The following is a 19,600-nucleotide window of genomic DNA, read 5'->3' on the forward strand; positions in this document are numbered from 1 at the left end:
GTTCTCACTGGCTGCTCTGTCTGCCAGCATCCCCTGCAGGATGTCATCCAGAGTGGAGTGAGCCCTAAAGAGAGCAAATGTCTGAACTGCAGTCGAGTAAAGTGTGAGATATGCAGAACTAGCATTCTTTTTTAAATACCCAACATCTGTTGCTACCCCGCATGCAGGTGGGTTGTGTTTACCTGTCGGTCTCCTCCAGCAGCTCCTGTGCCTCTCTGCTGCTGCCCCCTCCCTGGCTCCATGCCCCCAGAACTCCCTTCTTCACCAGGGCTGCTCCACGCTGCTCCTCCCCGGGACCCCCGGCTGTCAGAGCAGGGAAAGGGTTAATACAGTGACACAGTTCTTTCAGCTTGATCATGGATCTCTTACAGTGCAAGTTTTGTCTACTGAAATTCACTGTATTGTGTTGATGAATATTGTATTGAAATGTTTGTGAGTTGTGTCTAAGCAATTATGCATCAAGTGTACAAGGAGATATCAGTGGAGTATCGTTCAGCAGCCTATATGATATTCTATATGTGTTGTACAGGTTGGAGGAGTAGAGGGTCAAGGTGTGTCTGTCTGCTCACCTCCCCTGTCCTCTGAGGCCGCGCTGCCTCCCTCCTCCCCACTCAGGAGGGCTGGGTCCTGGGTATCTGCAGGCTGCTCCAGGCTCATCTGGTCAGACCTCACCTTGTCTCCTCCCACCAGCGCCGGGGCTGAAAAACAAACTCCAGTTTCATGGCCACACACAAGCTCCTACAGAGCCGATCTGTAGCTCCAAAGGGAGCGAAACAAAGAAAGTTAACATGTGTCATACACTCTAGCTAGCTGGGAACCAATTCTCTCAAGGAGAGATAGGGACATGTTTTCAAAGTGTTTAGTCTTTTACTGTTTCATAAAAAGAAACCATACCTGTTGACAAATAACTTTCAGAAGCAGGAGGAGGCAGGCAATCTAGCAACAAAAAGATAAAGAACACATCTTCAATAAGCGTGTCTCGTGTCTCGAGTGAAATAATTTTCTTCCTAACTTCCTTGGTTTACAGAGAGAGTTAAAGGCGTGCCAGTGTCTGTGAATGGGTTATATCTGCACTCGTAGCCAGCACTGCCTCGTACACAGCGTTCACTGTCCTGTAACCCTACAATAGCCCACCTTCCAGCGGGGAGCGCTCCTCTGGGGCTGGGCAGGGCTGAACAGGCGTAAGGGTGGGAGTCACACTGCGTCCTGTATCACAGTATCCAGGGGAGGCACTTGTGCCTGCAGGAAACAGAGTCTCTTTGTGCTCTAAAGGAGCGTCGGTCTCGATACCTGCAGGAGCGAGGTGTCTCTCTGTGCTGGCCGTGGCAGGGGAGTACACTGCACTGCAGTTTGAATGACCGTTCTGTGGGGAAACAAAACACATTGATGCTGTTACAGAGAAACACTGAACATTGAAAATTGGTTTGATAAGTATTTTAATGAATAATGGGATCCATATATCAAAATCATATGTTTTCTTTACATATATTTTTGAAAGCACCCTTTCTTGTTGATCAGCATTCAATTCATATAAACTGGGAAATATGTGGAATAAATTAGAGCTGCTGTAAATAATCACTTAGTAATTAAGAAAGCATGCTTATCAGATTAGCCACTAAATTAAATCAATATTGGAAAAGCATAACCAATTAAACCAAGTTTTCTAAGAGAACAACACTGTTAATATTTGATAATATCATTCAACTTTAAAGAAAAAACTAAGGTGCGGGTCGGAGCAGTAAACACACAAGTTGAAACAAAAAAATGAGGGCAGCTTTGCACTGGAGTATAATTCTCTTGAAGTGTTAGCGAGTGGAAATGGATGAGCAGTGCTTACAGTGCTGGCCGTCCTGTTGCAGGCTGTAGCAAAGGAGCCCGGGGACTGAGGCTGAGAAGGGGAGTGAATCTGGGACTGGGAGCTGCTCCAGGGACTGGAGTCCAGTAGCCTGCTGTGGGGCAGGAGCACTTCCAAACCTGCCACCTGTGAGCCAGGACCAGCGGGGCGGGGCGCTCCTCCACAACACAATCAGAAACACTCGTACAGGTCAGGAAGAAATGCATTTCAAACATCCGGGATTCAGGATTTACAGCGTAAGATCAATTACACATGAAGCAATGCATGCACAATACAGGCATCGTACAAATGAGAACACTGCTTAGGAGGAATGAAATGGAACAGCTCAGCAAGTACTGAGTTCTGCTGCAGTATTAGCTGCAATCAAATCTAAATGACTGTGGGATTCTAGTTTTCCTGCAGCCTTTTACTTCCTCATTCAAGCACTGGCAACGGTCTCCCCTCCAGTACAAACTAACTGATCCAACTCAAAAGAGATTACGTGAAAGACGACTAGTGTTCCTCAAGGCGTTGGGGTCAAATTATAAAGCATGCTAACTGTATTACATATTTACTGGCAATTACCCAGATTAACACATACATAGAAATGTAACTTTAATGCTGGCCTGTGAAACATATATGGAATTCCAATGGCAGCCTGTGTTGTGCAGTGTTGGCTCCTGAGAACCATACCTGGGCTGCGCGGGGTGCTCACGAGGGCCACAGTGTTTCTGATCACAGGGCCCTGCTGCTGAACCTCACTGCTCAATGAGTCTCCATCACAGGCAATACTGGACAGATCCTGGATATCAGTCAGGGAGCTGCAATACATCGCACTTAAAGACACACAGCCCCTTTCATGGGAACACTTGTTCATATATTTCACTTACATACACCACTTAAAACAGTAAGACACCGCTTCACAAGGTGCAGACCTGCACACAGTCCGTTTCTATATGTGACTAATTCAGCTCACAGTAACCCCTGGAACAGATTACACTGAGGATCAGTGGCACTGTGTTCTCTCACATTCACTTACACTTCTTCACTTTCTCCGACCTCCACTTCAGCAGGAACTTCTGCACTCACTCCAATGGCTTTGAAGCTAGGAAAGGAAAAAGCCGTTGAGTGTGTCAAGGCAAGTTACAGGAACTGTATCTGCTAGGTACAAGCACTGTATAAAGTACTTTTAGTGTGCTGTGTTACAGGCTGGGGCTGCCAAGCCTGGGAATATCAGTCATGTTTAGGTCCTTGATTGATACTGAGTGATAGTGACTGGGCAGACCATGAGTACAGTGTAGCTGAAGATGATGCTGCCTGCAATACACAATCACTTTCACAGAGGAATGGGCACAACCAAGACTCCTTACTTCAGTGGTCCTCTTAATACAGAATTATATGTTCTCTGGTTACCTGGTCACAGGTGAAGAGGCACACACCACAGCACTGTTTGGCTCAGTGTCTAAGGGCCTTTCCACTGCTGTTCTGCTTCCTGAATGGTAGAATAAGGGACAGGTTAAAATGTGATGCACTGCATATGAACACACTGCAGGCAGATCAATATGTACATTGCACATTCAATCCCAGTGAAATAGCATGCAGAGCCAAACATGCACACCTGCAATGCATGTTTATAGAATAAATAGTTTCATATCCATGAAACTGTTGTAGTCTGTTGTTAAAGCGAATACAAAGCCCATTAAGTTCACATGATTAATTAATATACTGTATACTGACAGCGATCTGGTGCTTTAAAAAGCAATACCTAAAACTAGAAAACTAAATCATGCAGGAAAAACCTTGTGTCACACGGTGGACTAAGCCCAGCCCTGTTACTGTACCACGCAGCAGGGTCTTCCTTACCGCCCGCCTCGCTCCCGGAGTTCAGGCCAATGCTACCCCCAGCCTCAGAGTCCAGCCTGGGCCACAACACCTCCACTGTGACCTCCAGGTCCTCCTCCGAGCTTGGAGTCTGCAACACAAAGAACAAGAAACTGTAACAATGGACAGGCTGGCTTGATGTTAAGAGTCCAGACACTATTCCAATCTGTCAGTCAGATCAACTGAACACCCTGCCCCTGTGTGTTGCTTCCTACCTGCACAAGAGCCAGTCTCCCTGAGTGCAGAGCTGCTTCCTGGGACACCAGGAGTGGATTGGGGGTGAAGAACTCATCAGATACTTCGAGAGAAGAGTCCGGCATGAAATCAGAACCCGAACTCTGTTCCACCTGGTTAGAGAACACAGACTGGACTTTCACTATCACTGGCACAGTCCTTAGACACTGGGAACTATCTTCAAAACTTTAAGGAATGTTTTTTACATCTCACTTTGATTAAATGAATCAAGGCTGAAGTCCATGAAACCTTTTTAACTGTTTTAGGGAGGGGTTATAAGTACATCTCTTTTCTTAAAGCAAAAAAGTTTTGTTATGCATAAAAGTCTCTTCAAAGTCCCTTAAATGTAGTAATTTGGCCCATTATTGCAGACTAGTACAATTAAACGGGACCATTTTGCAGTGACTGAAGGTAAAGTTATACATTAAAGTCTGAAAACAATACATACAATGATACGCTCCTTAGAGATAAGTAGCATGACTACGTAGTGTGAGATATAATATGATAAAATGATTAATAATGAGACTTTCTGTAAAACACCTAAACTAAATGAGAAGCGATGCACTCATATCAACAATAAATCACAGAAAGTTTTCATTCAAGAACTATTTGGCGGGTTTCAGGTAGCTTTATATATTTTCTTATGGCTCTGTATCAAAAAGGATAACCTCTGTCCAACGACTCCGAATGAATTCTTGAAGGCTGCTGAAGGTTTTTCCTACCTTCCCTGGGCCAGCGCTCCTCTGCACTCTGGGGCTGATATTAAAAGTCTTATTCATAGTCTGGGGTTCACTGTCTGTCTCACTGTGACCTGGGAGAAAGACAGGGGGTTAGAAAGAGAGAGAGAAGGGGGTCATGGGTCCACTGAAGTCTGCTATTTAAAACTGCTGCGTCCAATAATCGAATTCACAGTCACACACCAGACAAGAAAATTAAACTAATGGGCTGCAGGAGATGCTGGAATTGACTGAGCGCCGTTCTGTGTCCTTGTAAGTCCCCAGACAATATAACTGAAAGGTGTAACATCCACTGGCTATTGGACATGAACGTGAGGACTTGCCAAGAACGTTCTACATATTTAAGTACTCAAAGACGTGTCCTACAGCATGCTACTTTTGCCCTACTCTGTTCAACGTTTTGTGCATTCAATCAGAAAAAAGTCAAGTGTTTCCATTCCCCTAAGGTACTGTTAGTGGCAGGCACATAAGCACCCTACTCCCTATTTCCAAAGTGCTTAACTCATGTTCTCTTTAATTAACAGCTATTAACAGTATGGGAACCAAACAGGTATACAAATGCCTAAATCCCTAAACCCTGGTTATGCTGAGAAATCTGACTAAAAAAAGTACATGACTAGTGATAATCGGTAAAGGTTTTGTACACGCTCATTGTGGCGTGGCTGTGTCTCACCTGCGAAGCTCCTGAACAGGCTCTCCAGGGTGGGGCTGCCGTGGCTCGGTGCCGTGGACGCTGTGGTAGCAGAGTGGCCTGTGAAGCGGTAGAACAGCTCCTCCATGTCCTCACTCTCGCTGCTCTGGCCCTGCTCCTCCCTCGAGCTCCAGGCTGCAGCTCCCAGCTGCCCCCTGGCCATCTTCTCAACCAGCTGTGCCACCTCGCCTGCACCAGACACAGACAGGCAGGGGTCACACACACACACCTGGTTACAGCAAGAGTGTACCAGGCTAAAAGCATTGCAAAGTATAGGGAAGCTTAGTGAAATGAATGGTAAAGCTAAAGCATTGTAAAGGAAATAGGTAACCTTTATAAACAGATTCATTTCATTGTTTCAGCAAGAGAAAAGCATTGTAAACTGCAAATTACAATGGCTCCAGGCACACACACACACACACACACTGCCCTGCAAAACAGCCTGCTAGTCTGTAGTTCAGTAAATACATCCTGTTTGAACGAACTCAGCTCACAAGAGCCAGTATGCAGCTGGGGGACTGCGAGGCGAGCATTTTAAGCAGGACAGATCGGTCACACTCAGTACTTACTTGTCCAGTTGGGTGTGTTTGTTTTCTGATAGTCAGACAGAGGATAGCCTCCTTCATTGCCCTCCTGCATCCCTGCTGTGATGAGCCTGAAGAAGAAAGCAGGCAGTTCCTGTAAAAGGCTGGCAAATGCATTACCAAGCAACCAGCAGTAGCTGGTGTTCTATCACTCTAGCTGGAACAGCTCACTAAACTGAGTGTCAGAAGTGAGACCACTGGTTAATGATCCTAATGTTGTCTGCTGTGCTAGCTGGTTTAGTGGGTGGTGTCAGTGCTGGGGTCCTGTACTGTGCTGGCTGGTTTAGTGGGTGGTGTCAGTGCTGGGGTCCTGTACTGTGCTAGCTGGTTTAGTGGGTGGTGTCAGTGCTGGGGTCCTGTACTGTGCTAGCTGGTTTAGTGGGTGGTGTCAGTGCTGGGGTCCTGTACTGTGCTGGCTGGTTTAGTGGGTGGTGTCAGTGCTGGGGTCCTGTACTGTGCTGGCTGGTTTAGTGGGTGGTGTCAGTGCTGGGGTCCTGTACTGTGCTGGCTGGTTTAGTGGGTGGTGTCAGTGCTGGGGTCCTGTACTGTGCTGGCTGGTTTAGTGGGTGGTGTCAGTGCTGGGGTCCTGTACTGTGCTAGCTGGTTTAGTGGGTGGTGTCAGTGCTGGGGTCCTGTACTGTGCTAGCTGGTTTAGTGGGTGGTGTCAGTGCTGGGGTCCTGTACTGTGCTGGCTGGTTTAGTGGGTGGTGTCAGTGCTGGCTGCTGTACTGTGCTGGCTGGTTTAGTGGGTGGTGTCAGTGCTGGGGTCCTGTACTGTGCTAGCTGGTTTAGTGGGTGGTGTCAGTGCTGGGGTCCTGTACTGTGCTAGCTGGTTTAGTGGGTGGTGTCAGTGCTGGGGTCCTGTACTGTGCTAGCTGGTTTAGTGGGTGGTGTCAGTGCTGGGGTCCTGTACTGTGCTGGCTGGTTTAGTGGGTGGTGTCAGTGCTGGGGTCCTGTACTGTGCTGGCTGGTTTAGTGGGTGGTGTCAGTGCTGGGGTCCTGTACTGTGCTGGCTGGTTTAGTGGGTGGTGTCAGTGCTGGGGTCCTGTACTGTGCTGGCTGGTTTAGTGGGTGGTGTCAGTGCTGGGGTCCTGTACTGTGCTAGCTGGTTTAGTGGGTGGTGTCAGTGCTGGGGTCCTGTACTGTGCTAGCTGGTTTAGTGGGTGGTGTCAGTGCTGGGGTCCTGTACTGTGCTGGCTGGTTTAGTGGGTGGTGTCAGTGCTGGCTGCTGTACTGTGCTGGCTGGTTTAGTGGGTGGTGTCAGTGCTGGGGTCCTGTACTGTGCTGGCTGGTTTAGTGGGTGGTGTCAGTGCTGGCTGCTGTACTGTGCTGGCTGGTTTAGTGGGTGGTGTCAGTGCTGGGGTCCTGTACTGTGCTGGCTGGTTTAGTGGGTGGTGTCAGTGCTGGCTGCTGTACTGTGCTAGCTGGTTTAGTGGGTGGTGTCAGTGCTGGGGGCCTGTACTGTGCTGGCTGGTTTAGTGGGTGGTGTCAGTGCTGGGGTCCTGTACTGTGCTAGCTGGTTTAGTGGGTGGTGTCAGTGCTGGGGTCCTGTACTGTGCTGGCTGGTTTAGTGGGTGGTGTCAGTGCTGGCTGCTGTACTGTGCTAGCTGGTTTAGTGGGTGGTGTCAGTGCTGGGGTCCTGCACTGTGCTGGCTGGTTTAGTGGGTGGTGTCAGTGCTGGGGTCCTGTACTGTGCTGGCTGGTTTAGTGGGTGGTGTCAGTGCTGGGGTCCTGTACTGTGCTAGCTGGTTTAGTGGGTGGTGTCAGTGCTGGGGTCCTGTACTGTGCTAGCTGGTTTAGTGGGTGGTGTCAGTGCTGGGGTCCTGTACTGTGCTAGCTGGTTTAGCGGGTGGTGTCAGTGCTGGGGTCCTGTACTGTGCTGGCTGGTTTAGTGGGTGGTGTCAGTGCTGGCTGCTGTACTGTGCTGGCTGGTTTAGTGGGTGGTGTCAGTGCTGGGGTCCTGCACTGTGCTGGCTGGTTTAGTGGGTGGTGTCAGTGCTGGCTGCTGTACTGTGCTAGCTGGTTTAGCGGGTGGTGTCAGTGCTGGGGTCCTGTACTGTGCTGGCTGGTTTAGTGGGTGGTGTCAGTGCTGGGGTCCTGTACTGTGCTAGCTGGTTTAGTGGGTGGTGTCAGTGCTGGGGTCCTGTACTGTGCTAGCTGGTTTAGTGGGTGGTGTCAGTGCTGGGGTCCTGTACTGTGATGGCTGGTTTAGTGGGTGGTGTCAGTGCTGGGGTCCTGTACTGTGCTGGCTGGTTTAGTGGGTGGTGTCAGTGCTGGCTGCTGTACTGTGCTAGCTGGTTTAGTGGGTGGTGTCAGTGCTGGGGTCCTGTACTGTGCTGGCTGGTTTAGCGGGTGGTGTCAGTGCTGGGGTCCTGTACTGTGCTGGCTGGTTTAGTGGGTGGTGTCAGTGCTGGGGTCCTGTACTGTGCTAGCTGGTTTAGTGGGTGGTGTCAGTGCTGGGGTCCTGTACTGTGCTGGCTGGTTTAGTGGGTGGTGTCAGTGCTGGGGTCCTGTACTGTGCTAGCTGGTTTAGCGGGTGGTGTCAGTGCTGGGGTCCTGTACTGTGCTAGCTGGTTTAGCGGGTGGTGTCAGTGCTGGGGTCCTGTACTGTGCTAGCTGGTTTAGTGGGTGGTGTCAGTGCTGGGGTCCTGCACTGTGCTGGCTGGTTTAGTGGGTGGTGTCAGTGCTGGGGTCCTGTACTGTGCTAGATGGTTTAGCGGGTGGTGTCAGTGCTGGGGTCCTGTACTGTGCTAGCTGGTTTAGTGGGTGGTGTCAGTGCTGGGGTCCTGCACTGTGCTGGCTGGTTTAGTGGGTGGTGTCAGTGCTGGGGTCCTGTACTGTGCTAGCTGGTTTAGTGGGTGGTGTCAGTGCTGGGGTCCTGTACTGTGCTAGCTGGTTTAGTGGGTGGTGTCAGTGCTGGCTGCTGTACTGTGCTGGCTGGTTTAGTGGGTGGTGTCAGTGCTGGGGTCCTGTACTGTGCTGGCTGGTTTAGTGGGTGGTGTCAGTGCTGGGGTCCTGTACTGTGCTGGCTGGTTTAGTGGGTGGTGTCAGTGCTGGGGTCCTGTACTGTGCTAGCTGGTTTAGTGGGTGGTGTCAGTGCTGGGGTCCTGTACTGTGCTAGCTGGTTTAGTGGGTGGTGTCAGTGCTGGGGTCCTGTACTGTGCTAGCTGGTTTAGTGGGTGGTGTCAGTGCTGGGGTCCTGTACTGTGCTAGCTGGTTTAGTGGGTGGTGTCAGTGCTGGGGTCCTGTACTGTGCTAGCTGGTTTAGTGGGTGGTGTCAGTGCTGGGGTCCTGTACTGTGCTAGCTGGTTTAGTGGGTGGTGTCAGTGCTGGGGTCCTGCACTGTGCTAGCTGGTTTAGTGGGTGGTGTCAGTGCTGGGGTCCTGTACTGTGCTGGCTGGTTTAGTGGGTGGTGTCAGTGCTGGGGTCCTGTACTGTGCTGGCTGGTTTAGTGGGTGGTGTCAGTGCTGGGGTCCTGTACTGTGCTAGCTGGTTTAGTGGGTGGTGTCAGTGCTGGGGTCCTGTACTGTGCTAGCTGGTTTAGTGGGTGGTGTCAGTGCTGGGGTCCTGTACTGTGCTGGCTGGTTTAGTGGGTGGTGTCAGTGCTGGGGTCCTGTACTGTGCTAGCTGGTTTAGTGGGTGGTGTCAGTGCTGGGGTCCTGTACTGTGCTGGCTGGTTTAGTGGGTGGTGTCAGTGCTGGGGTCCTGTACTGTGCTGGCTGGTTTAGTGGGTGGTGTCAGTGCTGGCTGCTGTACTGTGCTAGCTGGTTTAGTGGGTGGTGTCAGTGCTGACTGCTGTACCTGCCCTCAGTCCTGTTAGTGGAGCCCCCTCTCTTGGTATAGACCTGCTCTATGAACTGCTGCCTGCCTCCTGCCTCTCTTGTCACTACACTCCCTCTGTCAGCCTACAAGGGAAACAACGACTCCCACAGTCAACAGCTACCTCCTTCAAAGCCTCTACACAAGCCTCCAGTCCTGAGAGCTGCACTGACATAGTGTCTCAGTTTAGCCTTGTTTCAAAAGAGATGTTTAGATTTTTAACACAGTCAGCCCCTTAGTTCATTTTTTTATTGTTTTGTTACTAGGGCTGTGCAGGTATCTGATCTGACATATTTTAGTTGTTAGGTATTAATTCAAATGTAATGAAACATGTTAAAAACGTGTTAATTTCACAACATAAAACATCTGGTCTCATCTACACAACTACTGAGTACCAATCAATGACAAACCGCCTCTTCAAGTGCACACCCCTATTTGTTACAGCTACATTGTTTTGCAGTAGTAGTTCACTGTATTAAACTCTAGGTGATGTAACTTATCATTGAAGTAAACATATAGTAAGTGTATTGTAAGGTAAGTGTAACCCATACGTACACTACACATCAGGGCTGTCAAATAGGGCCTTATTTATTTGGAATTGCAATACATACATAGCTATGCCAGATTATTCTTACGCTTACGGGTTGCAGAATGTGGTTCAAGTTTACACAGAAGCCCGTATGAAATCTGCCAACGTCTTTGGCTGTGAGTGAATGTCTGCTCTTACCTTGCGGCGGACGGTCACAAAGCTGTCTTCTAGCGCTGAGCTGTAATCACTGCAGTCCTCCCCCTCGCAGCCCCCCAGCCCGTCGCTGAGCCCCTCACAGCCCCCCAGCCCGTCGCTGAGCCCCTCACAGCCCCCCAGCCCGTCGCTGAGCCCCTCACAGCCCCCCAGCCCGTCGCTGAGAGTCTTCGCGGTGGCCGGCAGATCGCTGTGTGTCTCCCGGAGGAGCTGGTTTTTCCATGAGAGGGGGTGGATTTCCCCCTCACTGTGTATGCCATACAGACGAATGGGGGGCTGGTACCGCCGAGGAGGGGCCACAGCCTGGGCATAGCCTCGCTTACTGTTGGGGTAGAGGGAGCTCGCCGGTTCAACCCGGCAGCTCTGCACTTCATCAGCCAGCCAACCTGACCCCTCCACCTCCCTGTCCATCATGCTGCACCGGTCGTCAACTTCGTCCAGGCCCACCCTACCCCAGCCTGCCTCTCCCTGCATCTCACCCTGGGCTGAGTGACTCTCAAGCTGCCCTTGCCTCCCTCCCAAGCCTGAGTAACTCTCCCCCTTTCTACCCGGTGTTGATCTGAACTCAGTTCCCAACATTTCTTGTGTCCCACTGGCTCTCTTCACCTCCAGCAAGCTGTTCTCTGCCTGCTGCTTCAGGACCTGGGAGACCTTCAGGTTGAGGACACAGGTGCTGATGGCCTGCCCCTCGCCCTGCTGCCGATCTGGGCTGCCTCTCCCGCCCTCCCCTTCACTCTCGTCCTCCGTCACGGTGGAGTCTGAGTCGGTCTCCAGCCTGATGGCCCCTGTGTCTGTGTCTGAGCCGCGCTGCAGGGAGAGCCTGGTGGGGTCCAGGGGCAGGATCTCGTGGATAGACAGGTCACTCTCTGGGGCAGAGGGAGTCACGGCCGTGTTCTGTGCTGCCCAGCCCGTGTCGCCAGTCCCCCCTGCCTTGGCTGCTCCCTCCGGGTCAGTTTCCCACTCCAACAGCTGGTCCAGTTGGTACAGGTGACGGAGGATTTCACTGTGGTTGTGCTGCATCGGGTCCCCTATGTCTCCCCCATTGGAGCTGAGGTTAGAGTTCTGGCCAGTGGCATAACAGCCTGAGAAACACAAGGAGGACAGCCAGAATGCAATGGAACTTCAATATATACATGTACTGTTGTGCAAAAGTCTTAGACATGTTTCATTTTTCTTCTCTGATACATTATGAGCATCAATAATTTACTTAAAGCCTCCACTAGTGTTTTCTACTATTATAACAACCTAGACTTGCATAATGAAGGAAAAACATTGAGTGAAATAGCTTGCATCACTCGATTTTCAAGGCTCTTCGCACCTTTGCCACTGATTATTTTGAGAATGCACTTTGTTTTTGAGTGATTTTTTGGCCATTGCATACAATGTGTTACATATGTTACACTGATCCTCATATACATTCATGGAATGGCCCTATTTGAGCTAGCTGGACCAATAAGACCCTTACAAGATGCTTTCATGCTAATTCCAAAGGATCCCGTATGCGTTCTTGTCTGGTGTCTGCTACCAATGTGACTAATATGCTGTATTTTTAAATGCTAGTTTTTGCAGTTTGACCAGAAAACTAACATATATTTCTGGATTCATTTACGATTTCCCCCAGGTCTTAATGCCCCCTGAAAGACATAAGTGAACGCAGGCAGGCTGGCGTACCGATCTCTCTTTGCACCCTGTTCTGCTGCGTCTCCAGCCCGGCCCCCCTGGGCCCCAGCAGCATGTCCATCTCTGGGTACAGACTGCCCTTCCGACAGCTGAGCTCCTGCAAGACAACACAGCAAGCCTTCACACAGCCACACGAGGAAGCGGGCTCAATGGAGACCACTGGGGTCGAGAGTGCTGGTTTCCTTCATTCTTTCCTATTTAATCTTTCTCACTGCCATCATTGCATCCATCTGTTTTCTTTTATTTTTGGACGTTACACAAGGCTTTGCCCCGTATGCTACATTGGTTAAAGTCTGTTTTGATTAATCAAAAACAGTTTGTTACTTATAAAACTTTTTTGGACTATTGGTAAAGGAAACAGTGCTTTCTTTACCAATAATAACAATGGGCCTTTTGTCTAATTTGAAAAAATACTACCCTTAAGCCTTGTTCATGGTGTTCTTTTCATTCACTCTATGAACTGACTGTCTGATTGTATTGCTAAATTTCTTTTTAGTACTATTATATACACTGACTGGCCACATAATTACAGAATGACCTTATAGTGGGCAGGTCCACCCACCTCCCAGCGCACTGCTCGATTGCAAACAGTTTGGGGCTCCTGTAATCTGTGCCACTGTAGCACGTTACACACGTCTGTGGGCTTGATCACGACCAACTAGAAACTGGAGTTTCTGTTCTTAGCAGTGGTGGATTTCTGTAAAAGCTGCCATGCCACAAACACCTGGGAGACTGTCTTCATGGACACACTAGACAATGCACCCACTATCATGCACCTTGAGAAGTCACGAGATCCTTCTGCTTTCCTATAGTTGTTGCTGCTACAACTCCCACACAGCATATACAGGTCAAAGGGATTTTCCATTTCTTTGTACTTACAAGTACAAAATCAAATACTGTAAAGGATGTCCCTGCTGTCGCGTGACTCCGCTGTACCTGCATGTCTTTGCGCAGCAGGTAGCGGATGTCCTGCAGGCTCCCTGTGCGCTCCTGGGGTCGGAGCTGCAGCCCGCTCCTCACAACCTCGTAGTAGGGCTGGGGGACCTGGGTGTCTGCAGCCAAGCCGTGGCCGCCCTCCAGCAACTCCGTAATCATCGAGGCTTCCAGACCGCCCCAGGGCAGCGTATCTACAAACAAACACCCACAGAGGTTTGGCAATTGAACTCCTGGCAGCATATGAATGGATGAGGGCACACAGCAACTTCACATAAAACTAGTCACCAGAAATAATGGTTTGGAAATCAATACCATAAGCGTAATTGTGATTAAGTGTATTTTTTTCTTCTGAAAATGTCTGTTTACGCAAAAGGTTTAAACATTTACATCTATTAAGTGGACAGCCATAATGCAAATGCCGTATTTTATATTCTTTTTCTAAATAGCTATACCATGACATCGTACAAGCAGACTCAGTGAATGCCACGTGGCGGATTGCCTCTGGTGGTACCTGTGCAGAGCTCCTGGATGAGTGCACACAGGCTGTAGAGGTCAGCCTTGACAGTGCAGGGCCTGCCTCTGATCACCTCCGGGGCCACCCAGTTATACAGCTCCGCTGGGATGGGCAGGCGGGTGGGGTCGCTGCTGGCCCCTCCATCACTGCTGCAGAGGACACAGGGAATACGAGTTGCGGCTACACCAAAGCTGCTTTAACCAACGGCTCCAGAGAAGAACCTGCTCTACACGCACAACCAGTGGCTTTATAGCAACAAGCTGCAAAACCAAAGAGCTGGAACCCACTGGCTGTGCAGAAAACAGACATAACAAGATCAAACAGTGGCAGTGCTCTAGCTGTCCACAATCTAGCAATGAGACAGTTTACCTGTCTATATTAATCTCTGTGTCAGCAAGACAATCTAGTTGCCCACATCAATCAGACAGGGCGCCCCCTACCTGTGCACCATGAAGTGCAGGTTGGTGAGCTTGGCGACCCCGGGGTGCACCAGCTGCACGGCGTGCGAGGAGAGGCTGCGGTGGATGAAGCCGCGGCAGTGCAGGTACAGCAGCGCATCCGAGACCTGCAGGAGGAGGTGCAGCAGGGCCTCAAAGCGCAGCACAGGGAACTGGGCCCGCTGCGGAGCATCACAATGCAGGAAAGCAAGAGAAATCAATAAAAATGTGCTTGCAAAGCTGATCTAACTGAAGACAAAGAACAACCAATCAGAGGTCAGAACTGAAGCAATGCTTTCTGATAAGGGATGCTCAAATCAAATTCTGTCACAATTGTCTAAAAGGTAAACATGAATACTGCGGGGCGTACAGATCTTAGGCAGACAGTAATAACTACACTGCCTCAGTTAAACGTGTCACATTTCCACAGTCCTATAATATGAAGAGTTTTTCTTCCTTCAGTGAATCCAGCCCAAGACAGTATTCAACGAGGCGTGTGTGAAAGCTCTGTCTGACTATAATGAAGAGTGAGGATTCAATGCCTACCCTCTGATGCAGGATGCTGTAGAGGGAGCCGATGTGCACTCTCTCAAACACCAGCCGGGTCTGCTCCAGGTCTGCAGACACACACACAGCCAGCAGCTGCAGCAGGTGAGGGTGGAACAGATTACTGCAACAGCAAGACATCGCTGCGTTAGGCATGGACACAGCCCTGTGCTGAATCCAAATAGCTGACAAAACTAGAACAAATCAAAGGGTTTTGTGAAACATTCTTACTAGTTCACATGACAGATACGTTGCTCTATGTATGTTCTGGCTGCACAGCATTAAGGAGGCTCACCAGCAGTACTCCTGCTCTGCTGTCAGCAGGTCCATGAAGCTTCTCTTGCTGTAAGGCAGCAGCGCATCATGAGACTGCAGCTCCTTCACCGTCACCCGGCAGCCGTTCCAGCTGAAACTGAGGCACACAGTTACATCCCCAGATTCTCAGATAAGGACTGACCTTACCAAGTTCTGTCTTCATTGGAGAAGCAGTTCTTTGGGTGTGATGTAATATAATTGCATTAATTACATGAATATATAATGTAAGCGTGTCGCCTCCTCCATGGGGATGGTGAAACTATCTTAAGTCCATCAGTGTGAGACACACTTAAACACTTATGTTTGTCTACAGAACAGAGGAGGTTAGCATGATAACTGACAAAAACAAGACATTGACAGGATACTCTAACTGCTAACTGGTTATTAAAGAGCATCTACTCTTTTTGTGTTACAATCCTCCTTTATCTGGCCCTCTGTGTTGCTCCCCCTATTCTCACTCCCTCGCTCTCACTTGGTCATGCTCATGAAGGCCCCGTTATGGAAGGACAGCGAGGGCTCGTCATCAGCCTGCACCAGCTCCTTCTCCCCGATCACTGGAACACAGGCCAGGAAACCAAACTGCTTCCGCCCTCCGACACACAGCTGCCACGCAACACGAAAACACGACTCAAACACACAGACATATCCCTTACCAAATGCCACTACAATGGTTTTACAGGACATCAGCTCCACAAATAGTAGCAATAGCTACTATGTGATAAGTAATTTGCAGTACATTTTTCAGATTTTGACAAACTAAAGGTATCACGATAATATGAACCAATTCACACTGGTAATCCATTGTCATTTTATGCTAAAATATCAGTGCAAGTGTGACACCGTCTGTTCAAGATGTGAGGCACATTGCTGAAAATGCTGTGGTCTGCTGATGGTTAAGGGTTCTCAGGGGTAATTACGGTATCCCAATGGTAAAGCTCAGCTTTTTCTGTGTCCTACCTTTCCAAACCCAAAGCAGTGCACTGTGTCTGAAGCAGATGGTTTAGAGCTCAGCATTCTGTTCAAATGGAGATTCGAGCCTCTAAAAACACATTGAAAAACCCTAATAAAGTGACTAATTGCAACATGCATAGTTTGTATTTAAATTACAAACCTTAAAGACAAGCTTCTCATAAATAACATTTTTGTTTTTTTTTCTAAAAATATTCTTTTGTAATGCTTTCACTTTGAATAAAGCTGGTTTGGGGAAACACTAAAAATCCACATTGTAAAACATTTATATACTGATAACATTTTACAAGAGACACCTATGAAGTGTATATTTCAAACACAGGCTTGTGAGGTAACACCTATCTTAGATATGTAAATAATCTTGTTATTTACCCTCGTTTGAGCAGTGACAGCAGGGAGGGCGAGCGGATGAGGGAGTTGGATGAGCCGCTGGTCCTCTTCAGCTCCTCTCCTGGGCTCTGCTGGGTGAGACTCTGCATGTGGGTCACGCAGCTCTGCATGAACTTCAGCATCTGCACAGAGAATAACACACAGTGTTAGCACAGGCTGAGGAACAGCCACACGCACCTGTCTGCTATAAACACATGTATTAGTAACTTTGGTAAACACATAGTAAAATTAAGAATTGAAATCCTAATAAAAAAAACTTCTTGAAGCGTTCAGGTTTTGAATTAAATGTTTCGCTGGCAATGTTACTCATAGATTTGTCCGGGGGTCGTCATGTACAGCTGTGGCCATAAGTTGTGCATCACCCTACTGAACTAACTAATTGTGCTTCGAATGAAACCTGCTGAATATGTTTTCCATAAAAAAAAACTGACAAAACTGGAAAAATGTGACATTTTCAAAATCTAACATAAAATACTGTACTACTAGTGTGGCTTCTGGTAGACTATTGCGATATCATTTAGTAGTTTATTTAATTACATGATGTTAAATAACATATCTAAATTATGTTCATATAGTTTTTTATGTTTTATTATGGCTCAATCCTAAAATTCTAGATGATGCAAAACTTTTGGCCACACCTGTACATTAACTTAATATTTAGAGTATGTAATGTTTGCTGGGCCAAAGTTGTGTGTGTTTCTTGGTTGAATTTCTGCACAGTGATGAGCTGGCCTCCCTGCCCCGTGGTGTCAGAGGTGTGTACCCGGGGGCTGAGCTCCGGTCCAGCCACCTCTGCCCAGTCCCTGGCAGTGCGCCCCTCTCGGTCGTGCAGCCGCAGGTCTCCCCCCACATCCAGCAGTGCGCTCAGGATCCAGGGGCTGCAGGAGAACGCTGCAGCGTGAACCGGGGTGCTCCGATCATCACAGCGGCTGAGACACACAAACATGGGGAGGGATGGGGGAGTTCATCAAAATATCAGTGCTCAAATACTGTAATAGACACACACACTAAACATCTGAGCTATCTAAACCAGCAGAAAAATTACCTTCTTTTTTTGCAGACTATTCTAGGTTTCTGACTGGACATCATTTTCAAACTGTATTGCTTACATTAACAGAAGGATCATCACTCTGTTCAGTTGTATGTCTGTTATGCTACAATGTATTTGTTTTTACTAGGAAGAATGTTTGTCATTTAAAGAAGTATTATTATTCAGCTCTGCCACAGCTAGTCTCCTCTGCCTGGCTGCAGTGCGAGATCTTACTGGTTGGGGTTTGCTCCGTACTGCAGCAGCACATCCACCACTTTTGCCAGACTCAAGAGGGAGGCACAGAACAGCGGGGTCTGTCCCAGGTTATTGACCGTGTCCACGTCCACACCTAAGAGACAGGATGAGCTCAAAATGAGAGCGCATCACTGCACACAGCGCCGCTTTGGTATATTACCTACCCAAGTAATAACAAGGTAGAAAATAGGGGTGCTGTTTAATAAGGTTTTAACTGTAGGACTGAGCCAGCTGAAGTGGTCAAAACTTGCAAATCTTTGTAGACTCAGAAAAGCCATCATGCTCTCCAATCGAATACTCTTACTTTCTTATGAACTACTATAACCTTTATGTCCAAGACCACATGTGTATGTATGTGTATGTGGAAAAGACAATATGCTGCATAAATACTAGGCTTCACAGGCAAGAGCACAATTGGAAACGTTTAAACTCTAACTATCAACTGCTCAAATGACAGTAACAAACACACTGAGTGGAGAGGCTGAGGCGGCTGGGTTGCAGTGTGTACAGCGTGGTATTGTAAAGCTGCTACCTTTCTTGAGCTGCTTCTCCAGCTTGTGGAGGCTCCTCTCTCTGACATGCTGGTGCAGCCGTGCACCGGGGCCATCCGTGTTCACTGAGCCCAGCTTCACTGGACAGTGCAGATGAGGGAATGCAGCCTGGGCCATGAGGCAGCCTGGGGAGGGAGGGAGGGAGGGAAGGAAGGGGGGAGGGAAGGAAGGGGGGGGACGGAGGGAGGGAGGGGGGACATTGTGGAGCGGAACTTTACATTTGTAATGCAATTTCTCGAAAAGTCCATTTCAAGTTAAAGTTCAAATACACTTCCTTTTTTTGTTTTTTTACTGAAGCTGTGTGACAATAAAGAAGTTCCTCTGAGGACACTGTCACCTGTTTTCATGGTAGGGTTGCCAACTTTCCATTTTTCCAAAACCGGACAAGACCAGCAATGCGAGCGAAGTAATTTTTTTTTTAAATAATAGATGCTCAGTAATCAGATCCCGCTAAGCAGTGAATGGCAAAATAACGCAGAATACACTGCAGTGTACTTCTCAAACTTAACGGACCGATCATAATAATAAAAAAAAACGTTTGCACAGTGGACTGGCTTAGCGAGAATGGAAATACCCAAACGGCAATGAACAGTGAGTAAGCAAGATTCGCAAGAACCGGACTTTTGCTGTCCGGTCAGTGGTTCTGACCGTACACTGTACGAATTCCCGGATGTCAGGTCAGTTGGTAACCCTATTTCATGGACTCCAGTAACACGTGTTTGTCCTGCACTGAGACCAGTACGCGGACTAACAATTCATACTATCACAGGGATTCCAGATACGGCACCTTTTCTGTCTGTCACTGGAGAGTATTAAACAGTTTTCAAACGCTGAACCTTATGGAAAATAAAAATAAAATTGTTGTAAAACTATATATAGACAAAATATGTACAATGAAAAAAAAGCATTTGTAGTGCAGTACTGTAAAGTGTACTATATACACGTGTCTGGATAGTTTTTGTTGTACCCCAGACGGAAAACGCCAAAAAAATATCGAAGTCGGTTAATAAGATGGCGTTTATTTTGCAGTGAATCTGGAGGGAAACGGTTTTCCTGAGAAAAGTTAAATTTCCTGAAGCTGAGCGAGGACGGAGACATCTGAACACACTCGATAAGTTTACCCTGAGGCAAAACCTTTAATTTAATGTATAATTGAATTCATCATGAAGTAGTTGTTCCCTACCTGGATAACGGTCCGAATGTACAGAGCGAACTGCCGATTTCAGTTAAAGACGGCGGCTCGCAAGGACAAAACAATGTGAAGCCGAACGCGAAGATGATATATATATATATATATATATATATATATATATATATATATATATATATATATATATATATATATAAATCGAGTAATACGGTTTTTTTTTTTTTTTTAACTTGGTGTATAAATAACATTTTTCTACAAGGATATATAAGAACTCAAGAAGACATTATTTCTAGTACGGTGGAGCC

General features: G+C 48.0%; 1 protein-coding gene across 1 annotated transcript; it reads right to left on the reverse strand.

Moving 5' to 3' along the window:
• Positions 1-2,574: 2,574 nt before the first annotated feature.
• LOC117963309 (inactive serine/threonine-protein kinase TEX14-like) lies at positions 2,575-19,402 on the reverse strand. Its single transcript, XM_059001708.1, has 22 exons — positions 19,329-19,402; positions 18,127-18,270; positions 17,574-17,688; positions 17,073-17,238; positions 16,292-16,431; positions 15,908-15,989; positions 15,423-15,553; positions 14,931-15,047; positions 14,636-14,759; positions 14,093-14,271; positions 13,650-13,801; positions 13,139-13,329; positions 12,194-12,299; positions 10,508-11,604; positions 9,763-9,866; positions 5,947-6,032; positions 5,360-5,566; positions 4,672-4,760; positions 3,931-4,062; positions 3,698-3,806; positions 3,248-3,326; positions 2,575-2,939 (listed from the first exon to the last, which is right to left on the reverse strand). Exons 2-22 carry the CDS (start codon positions 18,260-18,262, stop codon positions 2,870-2,872), a joined length of 3,612 nt encoding a protein of 1,203 aa, XP_058857691.1. The 5' UTR covers positions 18,263-18,270; positions 19,329-19,402; the 3' UTR covers positions 2,575-2,869.
• Positions 19,403-19,600: the final 198 nt, after the last annotated feature.

This window comes from Acipenser ruthenus, chromosome 26, assembly GCF_902713425.1.
Source record: "Acipenser ruthenus chromosome 26, fAciRut3.2 maternal haplotype, whole genome shotgun sequence".
In the NCBI taxonomy this organism is placed as follows: Eukaryota; Metazoa; Chordata; class Actinopteri; order Acipenseriformes; family Acipenseridae; genus Acipenser; species Acipenser ruthenus.

Bases quoted from the DNA above. Each gene is read 5' to 3' on its own strand.
- LOC117963309 (XM_059001708.1), bottom strand. From the start codon at position 18,262: ATGGCCCAGGCTGCATTCCCTCATCTGCACTGTCCAGTGAAGCTGGGC. The intron at 4,761-5,359 runs GTGAGACACAGC...TCTTTCTCCCAG, and splicing joins CCTGTTCAGGAGCTTCGCAG to GTCACAGTGAGACAGACAGT. The intron at 4,063-4,671 runs GTAGGAAAAACC...TTCTCTAACCAG, and splicing joins GGAGCGCTGGCCCAGGGAAG to GTGGAACAGAGTTCGGGTTC.